The sequence below is a fragment of the Strix aluco genome, chromosome Z (assembly GCF_031877795.1).
Source record: "Strix aluco isolate bStrAlu1 chromosome Z, bStrAlu1.hap1, whole genome shotgun sequence".
Taxonomy (NCBI): domain Eukaryota; kingdom Metazoa; phylum Chordata; class Aves; order Strigiformes; family Strigidae; genus Strix; species Strix aluco.
This window is the reverse complement of record NC_133971.1, coordinates 226,661-249,724: the sequence shown is the minus strand read 5'-3', so window position 1 is coordinate 249,724 and position 23,064 is coordinate 226,661. Positions and strand designations below refer to the sequence as shown.

The 23,064-nt window shown below is 58.0% G+C and overlaps 1 protein-coding gene across 1 annotated transcript; it reads left to right on the top strand.

Annotated features, from left to right (window-relative positions):
- The first annotated feature begins 8,006 nt into the window (after positions 1-8,006).
- GRHPR (glyoxylate and hydroxypyruvate reductase) lies at positions 8,007-15,444 on the top strand. The gene is made up of 9 exons (XM_074813175.1): positions 8,007-8,116; positions 8,193-8,323; positions 8,514-8,586; positions 8,946-9,062; positions 9,544-9,632; positions 10,816-10,920; positions 11,743-11,878; positions 12,154-12,284; positions 15,185-15,444. Exons 1-9 carry the CDS (start codon positions 8,052-8,054, stop codon positions 15,304-15,306), a joined length of 969 nt encoding a protein of 322 aa, XP_074669276.1. The 5' UTR covers positions 8,007-8,051; the 3' UTR covers positions 15,307-15,444.
- Positions 15,445-23,064: the final 7,620 nt, after the last annotated feature.

The window sequence follows — 23,064 nt, the reverse complement described above, 5'->3', positions numbered from 1 at the left end:
TGTCCTGTCAGCAGTATTATAATTGTATGTAAATTACCAACCAATCATCCTGGAGAGGAGGGACTTGGACAATTACTAACTCTGCAAGTTTTGTGCATAAATGCAGCACACAAAGTCCCATTGATTTGTGGGAGACCACTGAGCACCCAGGCTTGGGCAACCCTAAAATAGACAAGCGACGTCTCTGCAGAGTGGGTGATGGTTGACCCATTGCACACCGGACCACGAACCCGCTTTCTGGAGAACAGCAGGACTGTGCTGACACCGATCCTGCCCAGAACCCCCAGCACAAGTGTCCGGGGTCCCAGGGCTGAGCGCCTGCAGCTGGAGGAGACACAGCCCCAGTGGCAGCAGTGTGGCCGGCAAGGTCGGCAAGAGGCCACCAGCCCTGCTGATGGAAGACCCTACAGCACAGCAGCGGGCCTGTCCCGCAGTGGCAGGGGGGCTTCCAGCCTCGTGGGGACTTTTTTCGGTGAGGAAAGCGGCTTGCTCCAGGACAGGGACCGTGTGTGCCATGCCAAGGCTGACTGACCACGTCCCGCTCTGCTGGGGACACGCTGTGGTGCTGCTGGGCTGGCTCCTCTGGCCCAGGACGGCCCTCTCCCCCAGAGAATTATCAGATTTGCCAGGAACAGACCCAGGCAGGGCTGCAAATCTCCACTGGTCATGGCACTGCTGGCTCTCCTGAACGCCAGGAACCCAAACTGAGAGCAGCCAGTGGCACTGCGGCAGGACGTGTTCACACTCACCCCAGGAAGCGAAGAGGAGGCGAGTGGTGCCCTGTGGCACGGGACAGGGTCTGCCGAGGGGGTCTGGGGGTGATCCAGGCACGCAGAGCCACCAGCTGAGGCCACGGGTCCCCTGCCCCTCCCAGGAGCCAGCACTGCGGCTGCTGCCCAGCTTTGTCCCACAGCATCCCAAAATGGCAACACAGCAGCAGAGTGATTATTGAACCAGCTGGATCCCAGCAAAGATGCTTTGCTCTGAGAAGCGACCAATAATTGAGTGGGTGTAAGTCTGGCTGGATTTGGTCCCTCCACCAGCCCTCTGGACAGTGTTTTTCTCGTCCAGACTGGCGTAAACCGCTGGGAAATCAATTCTCACACCCAGCACTCCCTGGGAGCCATGGCTCCTCCTCAAAACCCAGGATGCATGGCCGGGATGGGGTGGGGTGGGATGGGATGGGATGGGATGGGATGGGATGGGATGGGATGGGATGGGATGGGATGGGATGGGATGGGATGGAGTGGGGTGGGACGGGGTGGGATGGAGTGGGGTGGATGGACAGACACCCAGCTGTTCTGCTGGCTTTTTGGAAGGACCTGCTGCACCTCCACACCCCCATACCCTCTGAAGAGCTGCAAGCTTTGCCAAAGGTCACTCGTATTTCTAAGAACATATAGTGAAAGCCAGGGGTTGTTTTTGTCCTGTTCCAACACACACTCCTACAATCCCACCCAACTCCTGCCGTAGCCCAGGGTGACATTTCCACCTCCCGCAGTGGAGGACGCTCCCCAGCATCCCTGGCAGAGATGGCTGTTCAGCTCATGGTGGCTCCGTGGACCCACCGGCAGTGGCCCGTGGCTCGCAGAGGCTGACACGGCTCAGGCACCTCTCCTGCGGCTGCCTCCTGGCTCGAGCAGACCGATGGCTCCTTCGTGCTGAGCCCACTGGCAGGAAAAAAAAGCAGAGAAAAGCGTTGGGAATCAAACAGCCTTGCACAGTGGAGAACAGTGTTCAGGGAGGCTGTTCCCACGGGCAGGCTTCTCCAGCTGGGAAGACATCAGTGTGCTAACTGCGAAGGCAAACCCCTGCAGGTTTGCAGAGGAGGAAAGAAAATCCAGCCCCAGACCTGGCGGGGACGTACCCTGCATTCCTGCCCCCCCGCAGCAGCCCGGCCGCTGATGGGCAGCACCGGCTCGTCTCTCTCCTTCCAGCTTCCAGAAAGGTTTGGCAGAGCTCTGCAAAGTTTCCCAGGGGTAAAATGGTCTGCACGTCTGTCTGGAAAAAAAAAAAAGAGATAGTAAAAACAGAATTTACAGGTTGCTTTTCATCAGGGTGTCCAGATAACAGGTACCACAGATGAGAGACCGATGAATTACTTTAATGATCTGAAACTCTGCGGTGAAGCAAAGCGTGGTAGAGCAAGGAAGGGCTGCGAGGCACCCGCGGGTCAGGCAGTGTGATGGGAACCAAGCAGCATCTCGGAAGGAGACGGCAAAGAGGGGTGGGTGGAGGAGGACGGTGGCGGGACAGCGGTGCTGGTCGCCCACAGCCACTCGTGCTGTTGGCTCAGACACGGCCAGAAAACGATTGAGAAGGAAAAGGTGGGATGGGAACACTGTGGGGGCTAAGCCTGAGGTACTCACCTTCCCGGTGTGCGCAGAGGAGCAGGGAGCTGGCCATGGGGTGCTGTGGAGAGGCAGCGCGGGCTGGCATTTCACCCCAAGAGGGAATTAGAGGAAATGCAGAAAACATTAAATGTGATTTACGCATTTCTCTCTGTGTGTGCGTGTGTGATTGTTTTATACACACATACGTGTATGTAATATCTGTAAAACACCAAAATGGGAAACCAGAAATCGCTGTCCAGTTTGTCCCATGGGACGAGCAGAAGAGAACATTAAGTTGAACAACATCCAGTGTCAGAGAGGAGAGGAAACGGCTCCTCCTCTGCCGATGGCTGTGGCATGTCCTGGAGCCAGGACATGAGGGGTCACAGACAGACAGAACTTCACACAGAGACCGTTCAGGGTTAGAAGTGTCACTGCCTGTGTTTTGCAGGTGAAGTGCTATCAACGGGGGTTATTTCTCGTGTGGCTGACTGATGCCCTGGCTCTGAGAGGTCCGGGACAGCCCAGCCTGGGGAGCGGGCGGTGGGCTGGGAGCAGGCTGGGCAGGGGGAGGTGGTGCAGCCACTGAGGTGCTGCTCTCTGCCCGCGAGGGACAGGCAGCTCTGCCCACCCGGCCACGGCTCCATACTGCTCCGGTCCCCGCAGTGGTGCCGTAGGGTTTCCTGCTGATCCTCTATAGGCTTCCCCATCTCCCAGCAGCCACCCCCATGCAACCCCCCTCCCTTTCCCCCAGACTTGGCTTCACGGTCCTGCCCCCATCACTCCAGTGTTCCCAGATTCCTCCTACGCCCACAGTGCCGGTGGGTGCTCCGGGTGCTCCTGCGATGGGAGGCTAGACACACCACACTGCACCAGCAGCGGCCGTAGGCCGGCAGCCCCCATCCCTCGCAGGGGCCCTGACCCTGGTCTCTCTCCTTCTGCCCAGCTGGAGCGAGTGGGACCGCTGCCAGGCTGGGACGAAAGTGGACAGAGGCTTCATGCACATTTGGGAAGAGGCAACAGAGGTGGGCAGACGTTACAACCCCCATCCCTGCAGGGAAGGGGGGTGTCAGCAGACACTCCGGACACCCCAGGGGGTACCAAGACTGCACCCCCCAGAAAAGGCATCAGGCACTCTCTCGTCCTCCCACCTGCAACTTGCTGGCTCAAAAATCATGAGGGTTTGGAAAAGTTGGACCCCTTTGATTTGCGCTCTGTGCCTGGGGATGTGAGACACATTTCTACAGCCATCAGGGTACAAGGTGGACATGCAGATGCCGGGACCTCGCCAGCGTTCCGTGGAGCAGGGACTGCGTCACACTTAAGTCTTATGGGACACCCAGTCAGTGCCTTCACCCTTCTGTCCTCCTCCCCAGGAACACCCCAGTCAGACATGCACCGCCTTCAACACCGAACGCAGTCGCCCACAAGTTTCTACTCACAGGGAATCGGGCGCCATTTGTTCCCGTGCTCATGAAACCCTTGCCTTTTTCAAATCGAGCACACAAAGCCAGGCTCTGACTCATGCTTGGGGTGGGGCAGTCCAGGGGAGGAAGCTGGGGCTTTAGGAGCAGGCTCGGGTGCAATCCCATTTCACCCTGCCCTGACAACACAGCTTTGAGCAGTGCAGGAGCTGAGGATGGAGAAGGCTCAGGGGGTCCTATCCCTGCATATAAATACCTGGTGGGGGTATACTGAGCTCTTCTCAGCAGCGCCCAGCAACAAGGCAATGGGCACACACTGAGACACAGAACATTCCACTGAAAAAAAGCTTTTTCACTCTCTGGGTGGCTGAACACTGTAACCGGTTGCCCGAAGAGGTCGTGGAGCCTCCATGTGCGGAGATGCCCCAGTCCCAGCTGGACATACCCCCGGCAACCGGCTCTGGGTGACCCCGCTTTGAGCAAGGGTTGGACAAGAAGCCTCCAGCATCGGGGACCCAGTGGCTTTGGGCTACACCCTGTGCAGAGGACGCCTGTGAGATGCAGCGCAAGAGCACAGCACCTGCGGCGACCTTGCCCCAGGGGCACGGAGGAGCTGCCACCTTCCCCAGAGGCAGCGGGTTTCTCGTTGGCCCGTGGGGCGGCGGGTGTGATGCAGGAGGGTTTTGTCACCAGACTGAGTGACGTGATCCAAAGGAACAGGGCAGACTCTGCCAGCAAAACATCCTCAGGCCCAGCATGAGAGGAGGGCTTTGTCCCGCTGGAGCTGGCTGCCAGCGCATGCCGGGAAACACACGGTCCCTCGTCCTTGCCCAGATGGTGTTGTCACAAGCTTTTGCCCCTCTGATTTTCTGAGATGTCTCAGACCGCGCACAGGCTGCATTCGCTGAGCTGGTCCTGAGACCACTGCGCGCCGGTGGCCGGTGGCCCAGGAGGGTGGCGACAAGCTCAGGCACTCCAGGAAAGGGTTTCTGCACATTTGTAGCAAAGACTTTGAATCGAAAGCCACGCAGCCAGGGAGACAGTTTATAGGTTCTCTGTGCACTGAGGTGTATCTATGGAGCCGCACTTTTGCCAGCACCGTATGTTTTGTTTTGTAAATAAATCCTCTCTGGGGTCTCCACTTTGCTCGTACTGGAGGAACTGGCTGGGCATTCACTGCCTGTGGTGTGATGGCTCCAGCCACACGGGGCCAACGCGGTTCTCTGGAATGAGCGGCCCCACCGCGTCCACCTGGACAAGCCAGGGAGGGCAGCAGGGGAGGGAGAAGGAAAACCCTTGCAGCGGCTGCACCGTGAGATTAGCACAGAGATGTCATGGTGGAGAGCAGATACTCCTGACACAAATCCTCACGCAATCAGGGGGGAGATAAGATGTCAGCTCTAGTGATAACCCAGCTCAATAAAATAAACTTTCAAGCAATTATGAAAAAATAAAATGGATTGTGCTGGCATAATCTGACAATGCACTGACAGTGGGAGCAGGCAGGCATCGTGATAGAGGGGGTCCCGCAGCAGAGTGCAGTTCCGTTAGACACGCTGACTCCTCGTATAGCACCGATGAGTCGTGCCGGAGAAAAGCGCTGTAAGTCCCTGGCCTTCGAGTTTACTCTAGAACTCCCGTTAAGATCAGAGGGTTGTGCTCTCCGGCTCTCTCCAGCCTTCTTGCTAAGCTTCCGTTAGATAACAGAGGCTCTTATCTCGGGGCGAGGAGGAGGAAGCAGCCCTGTAGCGGACAGACCGTTTCTTTTCTTAACAGGCACTCTGGTTTTGCCCCGCTTTCCTAGACAAGCTCATGTCTTCCCTGGTTTCCCCCCTGCCCCCACGGTGTTCATTTTGTGATCATAAAGCAGATTCAGATCAGGTATCCAGCAAATTTAAATCTAAATTTAAATTTAAAAAGCAAAGTCTGTTTAGCACTGGGAGGGGCTTTACCCTGCCTGTCTCTGGCCTTCAGAAACCTCCCCAGGCAGTCACCTGAGGCTCTGAGGTGGACGCTCTCATCCTAAAATACTGCCCAACACCTGCAGCATCAATTTCAGACTAGAGGTGGTGATCCTTCTCCATCGATGAAGCCTAGGCACCCAGCTCAGCCTCGACCCTTGGGCCAGAATGGGGCCGCTCGGTGGAGTCCTGACCAGAGGGACCTTGAGGAGGTGGATGCTGTTCCTGGAGCCCCGGCTGACCGGCTGGTTCCTCCTGGCTGGCACGTTCTCACCTTGCTCTGGAGTGGGTGTGAGCTGCTCAGGGGTACAGGCTGGGGCGCAGCAGGGTGCATCATCACGGCTCCTCTGAAAGAAAAGTGCTTAAATGGTGCCTCAGGGGGTAGAAGTGAAAGGATCAGAGCACAGAAAACAGCTCTGGTCAGGGTCCAGGTTGGGTGGCCACACCAAAACAGAATCTGGGAGGACCCGTCACCCTGCATGCTGGTCCAGAAACCCACCAACTCCCAGCAAAAGTGGCATGGGTCATCACCAGCCCAACTTTAGGGACACTGGCACAAAGCCACGTCTAAAAGCCGGTTGATGTAACTCCCACCCCGCTGACTCAGATTACTAGGCCCTCGGCCGAGGAGCACTGAGGGATCTGGTGGAGTTGGGAACAGTCAGGGTGAGGTTCATGGTTGGACTGGAGGATCTTCAAGGGCCTTTCTAACCCAGATGATTCTGTGTGATTCTGTGATCTGTGAGTGGTGATGGTATTGCATGGCATTCCACGTTACAGCATTACAGCTGGTACAAGGTATGAAATTACCGCCGCGATGATGGACAGAGTTCACTGCCATAGTTTGAAATATTTGGTAGTAGCCCCTCCTCCAGTTCCAGAGAAGACACCACAATAACACGCTGATGTTGTGAGGAATTTGAAAAAAAGTCAGAAGAAACCCACATCAACATATGCGAGTATACATGTGCATGTGTGTATGGCTGTACACCTCGTCCAGACCGGGGTGTCCCCAGCACCGAGGGCTGCTGGGCCCTGCACTGGCGTGTGTCCCTGCACACACACACACGCGTGTGAACAACTGACAGAGGATACACCCAGCTTGTCCCCTCTGTCCATCCCTTTGCCTGCTATGCTTCCCTGACCCACCAGCACATCGACATCTACAAGAGTCCAGCCAGATTTTATTAAAGCATCATCTCAGGTTTAAAAATTCTACTGAAAGCCCTGCGGGACTGTTGCAGACATCGGTCCCCAGGCAGCCTGCAGGAGCCGAGCAGGGGACAGACGGGCGGGGGCGCAGACGCCTGCCCGCGGGTGGATCCTCCGTCGCCCACCACTGCTCCACCTCTGGGGACCGGCAGCCCCCACCCCAAATCAGCAGAGGTACTGATCTCCGAAAGGCCTGTGGAAAGGTCCCATCTCCCACTCCAGGATCCAACCCACCCTTCCCCCCTCTCATCCTACACAGGCTGGGCTTAGGATGGGCGATGGGATGTGGCTTCACTGATGGCAAATCGTGCCTGATGGATTTGGTGACCTACAACGGGGTTACAGCGCCGGTGGGTAAGGGAAGAGCCACTGACGTCATCTGTCTGGACTTGTGCAAAGCATCTGACACTGTCCCACATGACATCCTCATCTCTAAATTGAGAGAGGTGGGTTTGATGGATGGACCCCTCAGGGGATCAGGAACTGGCTGGGTGGTTGCACCCAAAGAGTTGTGGTCAATGGCTCCATGCCCAAGTGGAGAGTGATAGATTTAGATGAGCTATCAGGCAGAAATTGTTCCCTGTGAGGGGGGTGAGGCCCTGGCACAGGTTGCCCAGAGAAGCTGTGGCTGCCCCCTCCCTGGAAGGGTTCAAGGCCAGGTTGGACAGGGCTTTGGGCAACCTGGGCTAGTGGAAGGTGTCCCTGCCCGGGGCAGGGGGGTGGGACGGGGTGGGCTTTGGGTCCGTCCCAACGCAAACCATTCCATGATGCCGTGACTCCGTGATCCTCTCGTGTCCCCGCACACTCCGGGTACCCCCGGACCCGTCCCCCGGCGCTGAGCCCGACCTAGGCCTTGGGGCCGTGGGCCCTGCGCCAGCCGGGGGGGGGCGGCTGCGTGTGAGGGGCCGCCCTGAGGGAGGCCCCCAGCAGCGCCTCGGATGGGCGGGAGCTACCGCCCCCCCCGGCCCCCCGCGGCCCCCGACAAGCGTGTGCGCGGCGCTGGCCCCGTCCCGCCGCGCGGGGGGGGGGGCGTGGCCGTGGGCGGTGGGCGGGGGCCGTGGGCGGGGCCGGTGGGGGGCTGGGGCGGGGGAGCGGGGCGGTTCCGGCGGGTCGGCGCGGCCATGTCGGTGTTCGTGACGCGGCGGATCCCGGCCGAGGGGCTGCGGGTGCTGTCCCAGGCCGGCGGGTGAGCGCGGGGCCGGGCCGGGCCGGGCGGATCGCGGGGCCGGGGCCGGCGGTGACGGGCCGCGCTCCCGCCGCAGGTGCCGCGTCCAGCTGTGGGACTCGGAGGAGCCTGTGCCGCGGGCCGAGCTGCTGTCGGGGGTGGCGGGGACGCGCGGGCTGCTCTGCCTCCTGTCCGACCGCATCGACCGCGAGGTGCTGGAGGCCGCCGGTGGGTGCGGGCTGCGGCCCCGGCCCCTCACGGTCCCTCCCCTCCCGTCCATTCCCGGTCCCTTCCCCGTCCCCTCCTGTCCATTCCCCGTCCCCTCTCATCCCCTCCCGGTCCCTCCTGGTCCCGTTCCGTCCATTCCCAGTCCCCCCCGGCCCCCCCCGAGCAGCCAGATGCTGGTGGTGTCTTGCAGGGCCCGGCCTGAAAGTCATCAGCACCATGTCCGTGGGGTTCGACCACCTGGCCCTGGACGAGATCAAGAAGCGGTAACGCCGCCGGGGACGGGGCGGCAGCAGCGGGAGCGGCCCGGGGCTCGTCCTGCTCGCTGCGGGAGGGGCCCGGCGGGAGGACCGGGGTCCGGATGGGGTCTGTGACCCGCACCTCCCACCTGCTGCGGTGTGCCCGGGGCCACCCCCAGCCCCACTGGGCCCGGAGGAGCCCTTGGCTCGGCTGGGGTGACCCCCCCGCGGCCGCGCCGGGCAGAGCCCGCGGTGGGGGGCTGAGGACTCGCGGGGGGGTCTTCCTGCGCCCAGACGAGGTGCAGCTTCAGCACCTCGCCCGGAAATCTGGCGGTGGCACTCCGGGGCCGGCGGCGTTGCCCCAGGGGCCTGTGGTTGCCTTGCAGGGGGATCCGCGTGGGGTACACCCCCGACGTGCTGACCGACGCCACCGCGGAGCTCTCCGTGGCCCTGCTGCTGGCTGCCTGCCGGCGGCTGCCCGAGGCGGCTGAGCAGGTCAAGACGTGAGTACCGGCTCGGACAGAGCAGGCCCCCGCAGCCTCACCCGGCTTGTCCCGGGCGCTCTCAGGCCGAGGTGGGGTCCCCTGCGGTTCCGAGGCTCTGGGGGGCTGCGGGAGCAGCAGCACTGCCCCGGCTGCATGAGGAGGAGCCCCCGAGGGAGGGGACACGCGAGGCCACCGTGGACCCCTCGAGGACGGCCCGTGCGGAGGGTCCGGCCGGGGCACAGGGGTGGCAGCAGTGCTGGGGCTGCGCTGAGTGGTGCCTGAATTCAACCAGTCCCAGGGCAGCAGCTGCTGAGCGCACGAGGCCCAGGTGGATTCCTGCCGGAGACCCCCGAGGTGGCTCGGAACTGAGGGGAGGGAGGCCGTGAGGTGGTCTGTCGGGTGCTGTGCTCTCTGGAGAGCTTGCCCAAACGCCAGGCTGGGCTACAAGCTCGCCCCCGCTGCTGCCTGACCCCTGCTCCTGTCTGGCTCTCTCTGGTAGCGGCGGCTGGACGACGTGGAAGCCCTTATGGATGTGTGGCTACGGCCTGTCCAATAGCACGGTGGGCATCATAGGCCTGGGCAGAATTGGTAAGTGCAGGTCAGGCGCCAGGTTTGTGTGTCCCCAGCGGTGGCAGGGTGGGTTTGGGGGTGTCCCCGGTGCTCACCTCTGTAAAATGTGAGAACAACAGGGAGAGCTGCGCGGAGCCTCTCTGAACAGCGATCAGGGAGAGTGTTAAATTTCGCCTGACTGTGGGTATCTCTAGGCTGGGTTTATTAACAGCTCAGAGTTGGGCCATCACCTCAATGAGTGGCAGCGGCTGACAAAAAGCACCGTCTATATCTATGATTCTATGTAACATTTACAAAAAGTCTTTGGTGTTTTCCCAGGAACTCTCAGTTCTTAACTCTTCATCAATTTCAAAAGTCCATTATATTCCACAGCCTCAGCTAGTTCTCATTGTTCCGTTCCAGTTCTTCTTCTGACGCCACTGCTCACTGATGCAGTCTTTGCTCATCACGGTTACTTATCTTCTTAAACAATCTTCATCATAACTCACCTTTAGACTTCTGAGAAAAAACTCAAGATGTTCTATTAAAAGCTTAGGTAGAACAAGCAGTTTCTATATACTGAATTCTCTTAATCTAGCAAAGCACCTGTGTTTAGTCAATTAATCATCCTTTGTTAAAACTGTCTCTCTAGGATTAGCTTGACTGGGATTTAAACCAGCCTTGGGCTGAGGCTATCCAAGCAGCAGGCTAAGGACACTTTCCAGGCCTGTTGAGCAGCGTTCCGGTTGCCTTGGTAACGTTACAGCATCGCTCAGTCCTGAACACATTTCACCAGGCCTTAAAATCTATTTATTTAAAATATACCTGAGGTTACATTTAAAATTCTTCTACAAGAGTGTAAAAGTTTAAAGCATTCACACGCATCCACTGTGTCTGAACACCACAGCAAACTGGACGTCGTCCTCCCGATCTTCAGTTAAAGAAATGCCCTGACAAAGTCCAGGGTGACGCGCTGCTCGTCGTCCCGCTGTGGACTTTGTCAGCAGGCGGCTGTTTCCCTCCTCGCTTTCCGCTTTGCTGCCCAGGCTGGCTGCAGGCCCCACGCCCTGCGGCTCCCCTTCCGCAGTGTCCCTGTCGGGGAGTTCGGGAGGAGCAGCAGAGACCCCCACCCTGGGAGGACAGAGCACCCAGGGAGGCCCGACAGACCCCGCGGCCCAGCACTGGTCGCTGCGGGACAGACAGCCTTCCCTCTCGCCCCTAGGACAGGCCGTTGCCCGCCGCCTGAAGCCATTCGGGGTCAGGAAGTTTTTGTACGCCGGCAGTCGCCCCAACCCAGAGGCTGCTGCGGAGTTCGGGGCCGAGTTCGGTGAGTGGTGGCGGGCGGTCATCCGCCCATTGGGGCGCGGAGCACAGCGAGGTGTCTGTACCTGCCGCATCTGCCCTGTCCATCTGCGGTTTCCAGCTCGTTTCTCTCCCAGGAGGAAGGGGATCCCAGCAGGGAGGGAGGGGGAAGTGGTGGCGGCCCCGAGATGTCCTGCGGGGAGGAGAGGGGGGGCTGAGGCCGGTGCAGATCTTCACTGGGGGGAGACCTCAGCTGCTGAGAACAAGTATCAGCTTTAACCTCCTGCTTTGAAATGGATGTCACCATCCAGCCCGGCCTGGGAATGTCTCTTACCTGCTGAACGGGACTTTTCTGGGACCCTGTTACAGTCCCAAGACTTCCACCAAATGCTAACTTTTTGCTCCAAAGCCAGCACATTTTTACACAAAGTCACTGGCAGAACTTGTCTTGCGCCTTGCACGTTCCTCTCACCTCCAGGAGCGAAAGTGGCACAAGTCCTTACCTGTAGGTACTGTATAGAGAGATTTAATGCTGGTATAGACTGCTGCCGCTGTATTTTGCTCTCTAAACATGAAATACGAACCAGAGCCTCCTCTGGGACAGACAGCTGAAGCATCGCTGGATTCCCCTTCGCTTGATTTTATTTCAGAAGCGATAGAAAAGGCCGCAGTAGTGTCTGTAGGAACATGCGTGGTTCCCGTTGGGTGTTTGCTGGTCCTTGTGCCTCCCGCTCTGCGGGGAAGGGTTGGCCGGACGAGGGCGAGCCCTGCGGACCAGAGGGGTGTCTGAGGTGTGTTGGTGAGCAGAGCCCCTGAGCAGAGCTGTGACCTGTGCTCCCCCGCTCAGCCCCCCTCACCAGGCTGGCCCAGGAGTCAGACTTCATCGTGGTGACATGTGCTTTGACTCCGGCCACCCAGGGAATGTGCAACAAGGATTTCTTCGGCAGAATGAAGAAGACCTCTGTGTTCATCAACACGAGCAGGTAACCGCAGCCCTGTCCCCTGCACGGGGCAGGGGAGAACCCGTCTGGCCCGGCTGGGACCCCCGGGCTCTCCCCACGCGGCCGGGCAGCTGGAGCTGGAGCAGGGGCAGCTCCTTGCGCTGGGAGGAGGGTCCCAGCTCCGCTCCAGCAGCCCCAGGGACGTGGGGGTGCCACCGCCCAGCCCGTGCCACGTGGCCCGTGGCCTGGGTGCACACCCCTGGGAGGCCACGGGGCCGCTCAGCAGCGTCACGGGCCTCTCCCTCTGCGTTTGCCAGGGGGGCCGTGGTGAACCAGGATGACCTGTACGACGCGCTGGCCCATGGCCAGATTGCCGCGGCAGGCCTGGACGTCACGACGCCGGAGCCGCTGCCTGCTGACCACCCTCTGCTCTCCCTCAAGAACTGCGGTGAGTGTCCATGGGGCGGCCAAGCCCCCGCCCCACTCTGGCAGCCCACGCCTCAGGGGCCTCCCGTGTGCGCGGCGGGGACCCGCAGGCGGCTGTGACAAGGAGTCCCACTCCCCGTGAGCCCGCGGGGCGAACAGGCACTGGAACGCGGAATGACGGCGCAGTCAGGTGTATTTAAGATGACTAGGTAGCCACCATGCAAAGCAGGAGCTGCTAGAGGGTGGTGATGTAAAACAAGGGTGGGAGGTATTTTAATTCTCCCAAAGGCAGTTGAGATCGGCTCCTTTCTTAACACCTTCCTGGTGGATCTCCACTTGACGGGCCAAGGCATGGGGTGAAATTCTGATACCAGCACGTGCCTGGATGGGAAACTAAATCCCTGATCGTGCCCTGCCAAGGTCTGGCGTAACCTCCTGGGCATATATTCTGCTAAAAAAGTTTCCCGTGTGGGTAAAAACCTGGGCGCTGAGTCTGCCTGGAGCAATCTTGGCCTCGGGAGAGCTGTGGCCGCGGCAGCGCTCGCCAGCTTGCCCATCCCTGTGCGCTGGGCTGCCGGGCGCAGGTTCAGCATGTCACACAGCTCGTTTAGGAGCCGGCCCTGTCCTGGCTTCTGCGTTCCCCGCAGCTGTCAGGAAATCAGACAGTCCCGAGCTGAAGAGGCCAGCAAGTGCTGGCCCTGCGGGATGAGCAGAGGGTTCTTTGCAGATGGTCTTGCTGCATCCCCTGGACAGCCCAAGGCAACTGCCACGAGGAAGGTGGATCCCGGCCAGCTCAGGCAGCCTGGTTTTGGGTATTAATGGGCGTCAGACAGGTAGGAGGGTGCTGGTCCCGGGACTAAGTGCGTGTCTCCTGCAGAGGAGGTTTGGTCAGGAGAGGAAGGCTGGTTAGGAGAGGCTCGCTCAGCTGCTGCGGCGCTTCAGCACTGCCCGGCTGCTGGAGCAGAGGCGGGAGCGCCTGCAGCCTGCGGCCAGGAGACGAACGCTGCTGTTTTACCGGCGATCTCCAGAAGGCTGGGAGCTGCCCCGTGCGGCTGGGCGATGTTGGCAGCCCCGGCTGTTTTCCTGGGATCCTTGCTGTTCCCATGGCCTTGCCGTGCACCGGCGCAGCTCCATCCCCACAGGCCTGGCACGAGTTTGGGACAGCTCCTGGCCTGTTCGCTGCCTTCCCTCGTCTGCCCTTCAGTGGGGAACTTGGCCAGGAGCTTCCCTCGCCTCTCCGGACAGGGAGCGCGTGGGTCAGGCCAGTTCCTGAGTGGGACTTACTGGGACATGAGCCAAACTGGCTCGCTTGTACCCCTCGAGGCAGAACAGAGAAAGAAATGCGACACGGAGGAGGCTCTGCTTTCTGGTTAGAAAATAAACCTCCACCACGGCCTGCGACCCACGGCCGGCGCAGCGGCCAGGTGGTGCCTGTTCCCACCTGAGCGCTTGGCTTCGCCGGCATGGCCAACCCTGCCGAGAGCTGGAGGCACGAGCCGGGCCAGCACCGCTTCCTCCAGCATCCTCGAGTGCCTCGGCTGCTCAGTCCACGCCCTGGCATGAGCTCTGCCACGCGTCTGCACTGGCAGGGGCAGAGCACCGCAGCAGCTGCGTGGGTGGCAGCAGCCTGTGCTCTCCAGGGTGAGGTTTTTGGAGTAGGAAGAGTCTGCCTTGTAAAGAAACCATAGAGACATCCGTGAAAATTTGGAGCTGCCCATGACTGAGTGTCCACTTCTGGAACACAAGTTGTTGCTTTGATTGTCTTGTTGCTAAAAACTATTATTTTTTATTTGTTTGCTTTGGTTCCCATAGTAGTGTGAGAAATGATAAAAGCAGAGACTTTCTGGAAGTACTTGCAGGACTTCAGAGATCTTAGAGCTCTGGAACAACACCAAGCAAGACAAAAATAAATACATAATGTATTATGTATTAAATAAATACATAATGTATTTATTTTCACAGGAATGAGGCTTTGATTCTGAAACTATTCACAGATTTCACCCCAAACTGCCAAATAGTTTCAGCAGCTGGAGGAACACAGTTTAAGTAGAGCAGGAAGGAGTGTTGACACGACTGTCACAGTGAACAAGGAGCCCGGGCTGGTTCTCAACGGGGGGTAGAAGGGACCTGCGTGGCCCTGGCCCCGCAGCCCTTGGCAGAGCCTCCTCCCCCCAGGGTGGCACATGTCGGGTGTTGAGGCTCCTGCGCTGCCCGTAGATACTCCCTGTTGTAAAACCAGCGGAGATTGCAGTGCGGGCTCTTATCCATACCTTGGGCAAGCACGCTCCACTAACGTGATAATAATTTACCACTAAAGCAGCTCTGGCTCATTCCTCTGCGTGGTGTAGAAGGAGCCTTTTCACACAGGAGGATAAAAATCCCTGCCCTGACCATCCTGCAGCGTGCCAGCTCTGTTTGGCAGGGGCTGTTTGTGCCTCTCAGGGGTGAACCAGGGGTCTCTAGAACACGGTGTTCCACAACAGCCCTCAGGCTCTTGCCCCAGTGGGTGTTGATTGGTGCCTGTCAGAACCTCCTGAAGCCGGGTGGCCATCGGGCAGCAGTGCACGGATTTCCCTGTGCCTCCACCTGCCACAGGAATAGTGTTTCACATCCGTCACCGACTGGGGTTGTGCGGGACGGTGGGGACCATGCCTGAATGCAGAAAGGAGGATCCACTTCTGGCCGTCTGTCTTTGGCCCGGAGGACTTGAAAAACAGCTCAGTTTTAGCCGTTGGTCAGACGTCTTTCCCAGTCCTCAGCAGCTGATGGTTTTGTTTCATGCTTCGTGTCTGACATCAGCTCCTGATGGAGCCATGGCTGGTGCAGACGCAGTTGTCCTGCCGTGGGAAGACCCTGGAAAGAGGCTGCGAGAGGTCGGCGAAGGTAAGAAACGAGCAAGTAACCCTCCCTGTTCCCTTGCAGTGATTCTGCCACACATTGGGAGTGCCACGTATGCCACGAGGACCACCATGGCCGTGCTGGCGGCCAACAACCTGCTGGCCGGGCTGCGTGGGGAGCCCATGCCCCACGAGCTGCTGCTGTGACGGGCACAGCTGGGCAGTGCCTCCCCCCAGAGAAGCCTCGCCGCGCCATCCCCCCGGTGCCTCCTCACCTCTGCAGCAGCACCGCGGTGCCTGGTGGGGGAACGGCTCCGTAGCCATTAAAGAGAAGCAGTGAATGTGTCATGTTGTGTCATTTGAGAACGGGGTGCCCGCGGGGCTCCTGGGGTCGCAGGCAGAGGCCGGGCAGTTCCGTGCTTGAGCTCCCAGCTCGCAGCCAGGACGGGGGCGGGGAGGCAGTTGCTGCATCCGCTGCTGCCACAGGAGCCGCTGCCCAGCCTGTGTGAAAAGGTCTTGTTGAGTCAGCACCAAGGCGTGATGTCTCCGTTCTTCAGGTGTCCACAGAAAAGCAAACCAGCCTTGCGCAGCTGCCCTGGCACCTCCAGCACTGCCTCCTGTACCTGTGACTCCGGGCTGGGCTCTGAAGCCAACGGGAATTGGTGCTGGGAGGTTCTGCAACCCCCCGCTCATTCCAGCCTCAGCCCCGCTCCCGCTTCACCGTTTTCCCAGACATGCAGGAGAAGTTGAGCGGGTGCCAAGGCCCCAGCTGCTGCGGGAGGCCGGGATCAGCGCGTTTCAGGGGCTCGGGGGGTTCTGTCTGTCCTGCAGCCACTGTCCCGCTTCTATACCTGGGGGCTGGAACACACCTCTCCCTGCCACCCCCCCACAGCAGATTCTGCTCCCGCCGGTGAAGCACTCGGCAAGACGCACAGCTGGGGTTGCTCCTGGGGCTGCTCACCCCGACTGCGCCCTTCCTTGAGGACAGAGAAGGGCGGCCGCGACGTTGCGCTGTGGTGGCGGGAAGAGTTTAACAACACGCTTAAAGCTTGTCAGAAATCCTGCTCTGAATGTGCTCGTCTTGGGCGTGATCCCCAAGCACCTTCCTGTTGCAGGGGTGGGAAGGGGTGACCCAGGACGTTTTCTAGTTCTGTCGGGGGTTTAAACGCCCGTAAGCTGTCGGCAGCAGGAGCCTGCCCAGCGCTGCAGCACCCATGGGGACAGGAGCAGCTCCTTCCTCACTGCCTTCATCAGGGGGCTTGGCTTCCTTCCCAGGAATAAGGCATGAGGGAGCCCCTTTCCCAGGGTTACCCCGCTTTTGTTGGGAGCTGGAAAGGGGCAGCTTTCCTTGGAGTCCCCTGCGGCTGCGGCAGTCTTTTCCAGTCTGCTGCAAGCAAGCCCAGGTCAGGGGTCTGCTCGTCCTCTGATGGGAACCGAGACCTTCAGGGGCCCCCAGGAGTCTTCTTTGCTTGGGAGCCACGGTCACAGCTTCACAGTCTACACCAGCAATTTCCCCATCCTCCAGTGCAGCTAGCGCTGGGGGAGCAGTTCTGGAAAGGTCACTACACAGCAAAGGAAAATAACTGGGATTTTCAGAACAAAAGGGAAGGATTTGATGTGGAGGATGGTTCAATTTGAAATCAATAGCAAAGTGTGTTAAACAAGCACAGTCACGTTACTTCACTGAAGTTCTACCAGAGTCTTGTCCTGTGCCCACAGGGTCCTGCAGCAGCAGCGCTGCCACAGCTGGACACTCTGTGAGGTGTGAGCTGGTGTTCCCAGTACGAGCACTGGTGTGGGGAGGAAGCCAGTTCAGTTCTTTCCAGTTCTGCCTCTGCAGAGTGGGGGGAGCCTTGTCCCCTCGTGCCCTTCCGGCCCCTGTGAGCACGGGGCGGACGGGACAGCCCTGCGTGGAGGGTCCATTTGTTCACAGCCCCTGGGTGCTCCCGCACGGTGTGGAGATCACTCGCACCACTCTAAAACCAGCCTCCCCTCAGCTCCGTGTGCTCCCGCCCTGGCGTGGGGGAACGCGGCGAAAACCCAGCCTGGACGTGGGTTCCTGTCACGTCCTGCTCAGACAAGGGAGACAAGTGACTCAGATTCACAAACCCCCAATGGAGCAGACAACAAAAGTCCAAGCATTTATTAACTACCCACAATGTACTAATTGAACACACGATAATTGGCTAAGTATATAGCAAGTTGTGGCAAGCAATACAATATGCCTTACATTTCTTAATGGGAAAGGGAAAAGAGGGAGATAGAGGGAATGAGGAAATACAGGACACCGGTCTGGGTTTCTGCGCTGACCCCGCTGGCGAGGGTTCCAGGAGGCAGCCGTCTTTTTCACTTGCATCTGTCTTCGCTTCGTTGCACTCTCCAGGGCCCCCCCTTTCTCCCCCATCCCCCCTTGATTTATACCCACTTTCCTTGGGTCCGTCCCCTAGGTCGACCCACATACCTACGTGTCCCACGTATAGGGAGGGGTGAGGTGTTTCATGGGATGATGTAATTAGCATGGTCATGTTAGCCCTCGTTAGCGTATTGAGGGGTGTTAACTTTAATATGCATTTCGTGGATAATGAAGCAAAGGTCATTCACCGGACATATGGCCCTTGAAATTTGTCCAGGTGCACCAGAGCAGAGCCGTCCTGTCTTCACAGGGCTCCCTCCTCCAGCTGCATCTTGTGTTATTCAGGCAGCCTGATCAGCTTCGACCTCCACAGAATGCACCCTGGGACTCATAGTTTTGTCTTGCGAGTGTTTGAGGCATTTCTTCGATCAGCCTCAACTTTTGCTTTCTCAGGCTGCTTTTCTTAGTTTCTCGCAGGCCTGGTTTCTCATGTCTCACAGTTCCCCATGAGCCACGGCTCTCCATCGGCCATCCTCCCCTCCCAGCTCCTCGCTCTTTCCCCCAGGTTTTGGCATTCAGAGCAGCGTAGGAAGCAAATCCGTGTCTCCACAGCTGTGGGGGGTGCAGAGAGGAGGAGGCGGTGAGGGGACATTTCAGTGCGGTGAGCCCGGGCGAATCTGCCCGACAGACACAGAACTCAAAACACGCTCGGGGCGCTCAGACGGGGCAGGTGAAGTCGCTGAGCAGCAACGAGCTCAGCCGGCAGCAGAGCATCTGCACCAGCCACCAGCTGCCACCGGCTCATTTCCATCCTATGTCGCCTGGAGCAGCTCCGCTGGCCGCAGGCATCAAACCCACCGCGTGCTCCAAAGCACAACACGTGAACCTAACCCAGGAGCTGGTGGCATCAGGAGCTGCCTTCAGTCGGGGTTAAGCGCGATGGCAGATGGTGCCTGGCAGCTTGAGGCAAGGTTGAAAAGCTGTCCTCGTCCAGGGGGAGGCGCTGGGATTCCTGCTCAGTGCAGGGGGTGGGCGGCCACTGGCACCCTGTGTCACAAACTGTTCCTAAAGAATAAACTGTTGGTAAAGAGATGTCGAACAAGTTGAGTGGGACGCCCTGTGGGGGAGAAGCAGAGCGAGCTCTGCGGAGGGGGGTGGTGGGCTGTTTCTCTCCCCCTCCCCCCTGCTGTTGCCCAGAGACAGAACTTGCCTCACTGAGCAGGTACAAGCCAGAGAAAATGAGAACTTTCTGGAACAACGTACTGCACATGCCTAAGGAAGATTATATGCAGACAGCACCCCACCCGTGTCTTTGTCAACCCACCACCTACAGACCAAGCTGGTTACTCTGTGACAACGTGGGATTCAAGGGTGGTGATTCCCCTTTTCCTATCCCTTCCTCTTTTCTGCTCTTTCCTCTTTCTGCTCTCTCTCTTTCTTACATATAGTCATGTATATAAGTTTTGTACCAGTTGTGATCAGTTGATCATTGATGCGTTGTTAGAATACTCTCATTGCCAAAGTGCCGTTCCCCCGATGTTATCAGCTGATTGTTGCCCAATTGTCTCCGTTCACTCCTTAAAGTTGTCAGTTAATAAAGTCACCAGCACAATTGCTCCTCGTGACTCAGCCCATCCTGTGGCTCTTCCACCCGCAAGCAGGCTCTCAGGGAGTTCAAAAGATTCACCCCCCTCATAACCTGCACATCCCGCCTGCCAGTGCCCCCGCTCGCCCCCGCCCGGCGCCTGCTGGAGCCTGGAACGCTCTGAGCAGGTTCCTTAGACTCTCCACAGCAGGAGGGTTCGGTGCTTAATACCAAATTTACTTCTCTGCAGACATTTGATGTTACACTGGATTTTGATGTAGCAGAGGGATAGAGGAACGCGCTGGAATTTCAGGACAAGCTCTGCAGTTGTGACACACAGTGGGACGCTCCGCTGTCACTGCGCTGGTGTGCCCCGCTGCCGGGGGGGAGCACGTGAGCTGGAGCCAGCCTGGGCCTGTTGCCCTCGTCAAGGCTCGTTTTGCTGTTCGGCGTTCACGCTCCACGTGGGGTTGAGCCAGTGACCCTCCCCATGGTGGACAGGCTGGCGCAGGAGGACACCCGAGCTCCCAGGGTGATCGCTGGCAGAAGCAGCTGGTCCGCCCGGCCCAGAGCCGTGTTGGCACCAGGGACCCGTCCCTCGGCTGAGATCAGCCCAGCAGCTGAGGGTGCAGCGTCGGCCTCACCCACCCAGACACCCCTCTGCCTCCTGCCCACAGGGACGGACCAGGGACAGGGTCTGGGCACCAGAGCTGCCCTCCCCTCCCCGCCGGCTCGCCGCCCGCCCTCACAGCGACTGGGGAAGGTGCCGGACACTGCAGGTGGCCTGGGACTCACCTCCGTGCTGCGCCCAGCCAGCACCACCGCACCCAGGTGATGAAGATTGAACTTTGAGAGCAACGCAGCAATATTACGGTTAGGTCAAGCAAGATGTTCCTTGTCTGTGCTAAAGCCAAAGGCATCCGCCATCAGCAGGACAAGGAGATCGCCTTCTCTGAGCAAGGACCTCCCGGAGCCGTTGGACCCGGAAGAGGGCACAGCGCCAGCTGGGCAAGCAAACTCAGGGTCCGTGTATCCTTTGCTGAACTGCCCTCATGATTATACTAAACATCACGCCTGTGGGTCAAGAAGAGCCTTGCCCGGGTGAAGACCCTTCCCCTGAGCACACACAGTAGTAGAAGTGTCCTGCCAGCAGTATTATAATTGTATGTAAATTACCAACCAATCATCCTGGAGAGGAGGGACTTGGACAATTACTAACTCTGCAAGTTTTGTGCATAAATACAGCACAAAAAGTCCCATTGATTTGTGGGAGACCACTGAGCACCCAGGCTTGGGCAACCCTAAAATAGACAAGCGACGTCTCTGCAGAGTGGGTGATTATTGACCCATTGCACACCGGGCCGTGAACCCGCTTTCCAGACAACACAAGGAGGGAAGTTCCTCGAGTGGCCCAAAGGCACCCACCACACTCCAGGGCTTGGTGAGAGCCACCCACGCCGGCAGAAATCATGCTGAGAAAGAAAGACGTGACACGAAGCCTCATCGGCTGGACAGACGCAAACCCGGTGCTTTTCGGAAATGACGGTGCAAGGGCCGGGGTAGAGGGGGCTGCAGGAGGAAAGCATCTCATTCCCAGCTCAGCGCTTGTGGACAGTGCTCCCACAACAGCCCCTCTCCGCTGGGCGCTGCAGAGGGGCTGTCAGCACCCATGGGCCAGGAGGAGGAAGAGCCTCATGCTTCCTCCCGTGGGGAGGCCGCAGCCCAGCCAGGCACCCCCAGAAGGCTCCACCAGTCTCCCCCAGCAAGGGGGCACAGGGCGAGGGGTGCGAGCAGGGCGGCTGAGCCTGGGGGCAGCAACCGCTGTGCTGCAGCCGGACAGACGGACAGAGAACAGGCTCTGGAGGAAAGCCCAGGACAGCGACCGGCCACAATGTGCCTGAAGTGCTCAATTCACCATTCGGTATGGCACAGCACAGGAAGGCTTCCGGCAAGGGTAGAAGAAGAAAGTGCATGAGTCCACGCCGTGGAGAGCAGCAGCGTTCCGGTTTTTCCAACTCTCATCCCCCGCAAAAGCTGCGCAGGGCACTGAGTAACACACCAGAACGTTTCCTAAGAGATGACAGGGGAGGGCAGCAGCTGGCGGTGGCGTAAGCCTGGTGCAGGGAGGGAGCTGCAACACACAGAGAAAATCTGGGCTGGTGAATTAAAGTTCTTTCTGTCCCATGGCAAGTGTTCTTCATGCTGAATTCTCTGCTTGGATTTCTCGTGATGTTAAATGAAGCATACTCTGATAGCGATAGCTATTGGAAGATGTTCATTAATTAGTTATTGATGCTGGCTAGTTAAAGGAAGACGTTTGCTTCATGCCTCAGAGAGTATCTGACATGCTTATCAATATGTTTTGATGCACAAGCCTTGCTGATTACTGTACGCCTGCCCATCAGAGGCAGGAAGCGCTCGGGAAGTTTCTAATGAGAGCGCTGCTGACCGAGGGAAGGTTTGTAGCTGCAGTGGTGGACAGAAACGAGTGGGCTCCTGAGCATCTCAACCAGCTGGAAAGCTTCCAATTGATGTAACAGAAATGCGAGGGATTGACTCTGATATGAAAACCTTGGCTGTATCACGTTAGCGCAAGTCCAGCAGCTTCGTTTGCTGGTCTGTGTGACTTTGGGGTTTTGACACTAAAGATTCTGGGCTTGGTGAAGTTACTGTAGTGCTGAAGGATGTTGACTAAGTATTTGAGAGGTTTATTGTGACCCCTAATGATGTGAGCAATAATTAAGTGTAAATGACCTGGTGTCTGAGCACTTGTATTAGATTCCCCAAGCATATTAAGAAGTAGACATAAGCTTGTAAATTAGGCTGCCAAAGGGACCAAAGCACATTTCAGGTGTCACACCTTGGAATTTCTTCAAGAAAGTACCTTCCACAGCTGTCGAGCACTTTGCTCTGCCAGCCACAGAAATCATCAGTATGCCCTTACTGAAAGATTCTGCTTTCTAAAACTGCTTAAAAACTGTAAATGGTTAAAAGTCAGCCTTATCTCTCTGCCCCTGGTTAAAAGAACCTGCAGGTTTTTAGGCAAGTCTGAGCTGAACCTACTGACAGGAAAGCACAGCTAAGCCTTGCCAGGTCTGGGTCCCAGGGCAAACACCTCTTCGCGGGATTTCCTGATCAGTAAGTCCTGGACACACTCTGCACCCACAGGCACTACTCAAAACTTAGTGCCACCAACAGCGGAATACCCGCGGAGCACGGTGAGCTGCAGCAGCCCCCGGGGCAGAGGAGCTGTGCTGGGCCTCCAGGTCACGGCACCAGTGTCTTCTCACAAGGAGTCAGAGAGCAACAATGACAACAGGTTACAGATTTTACAGGTGTCACATAGATACTAACATTATTTCAATAAAAAACATAATAGTAAGCTCTTATGGAGAGTATATTCCACCAGGAACAAAACTGTTACCGAGTGAAGTGCAGGATTTTACGCTCAGTTTTTGCTCAGAACAAGTTATTTCTCTACAGGCTGGCATAAAGAGTAATAATCCCTTTGCAGGGGCCCTTCGAGTGGCCTGTTCTGTGTTTTTCTGTTTTTTGGCTGATGGTCAATGCAGACACGGAGACGGGCGCCCGCTCGGTGGCGGGGGCAGCCACAGCTTTTCGCACCAGCAGAGCCGCTTCTCCCATCGCGGCACGCCAGCAGCGGAAGAGCGCGGAGCACGGCGGGGACGAGGCCACGAGACTGTCCCTCCAGCCAGGCGGCTGCGGGGCCGAGGGTCTCGCTGGCTCTTGTTCCCAAGAGTTTCCGAGTCTTGTTGTTTCCTCCGGCAGGAACAGCAAGCCTTCAAAAGTGGTTCCACAGGGTAAGTGAACTAACTTCAGGCTTCAGCTAAGCATGAGCGTGCACTTCTACAAACACGTAGTTAGACAGATGTCATTAACACAGTTAAACACCTTACATTAGTTATTTCCTTCTTATATGAAGCTCCAGACTTATTTTCATGTATTATTAAGAAAAATTAAGAGAGTGCAATATGGCATTTAAATTACAGAGTGTGGCTTTTATGCC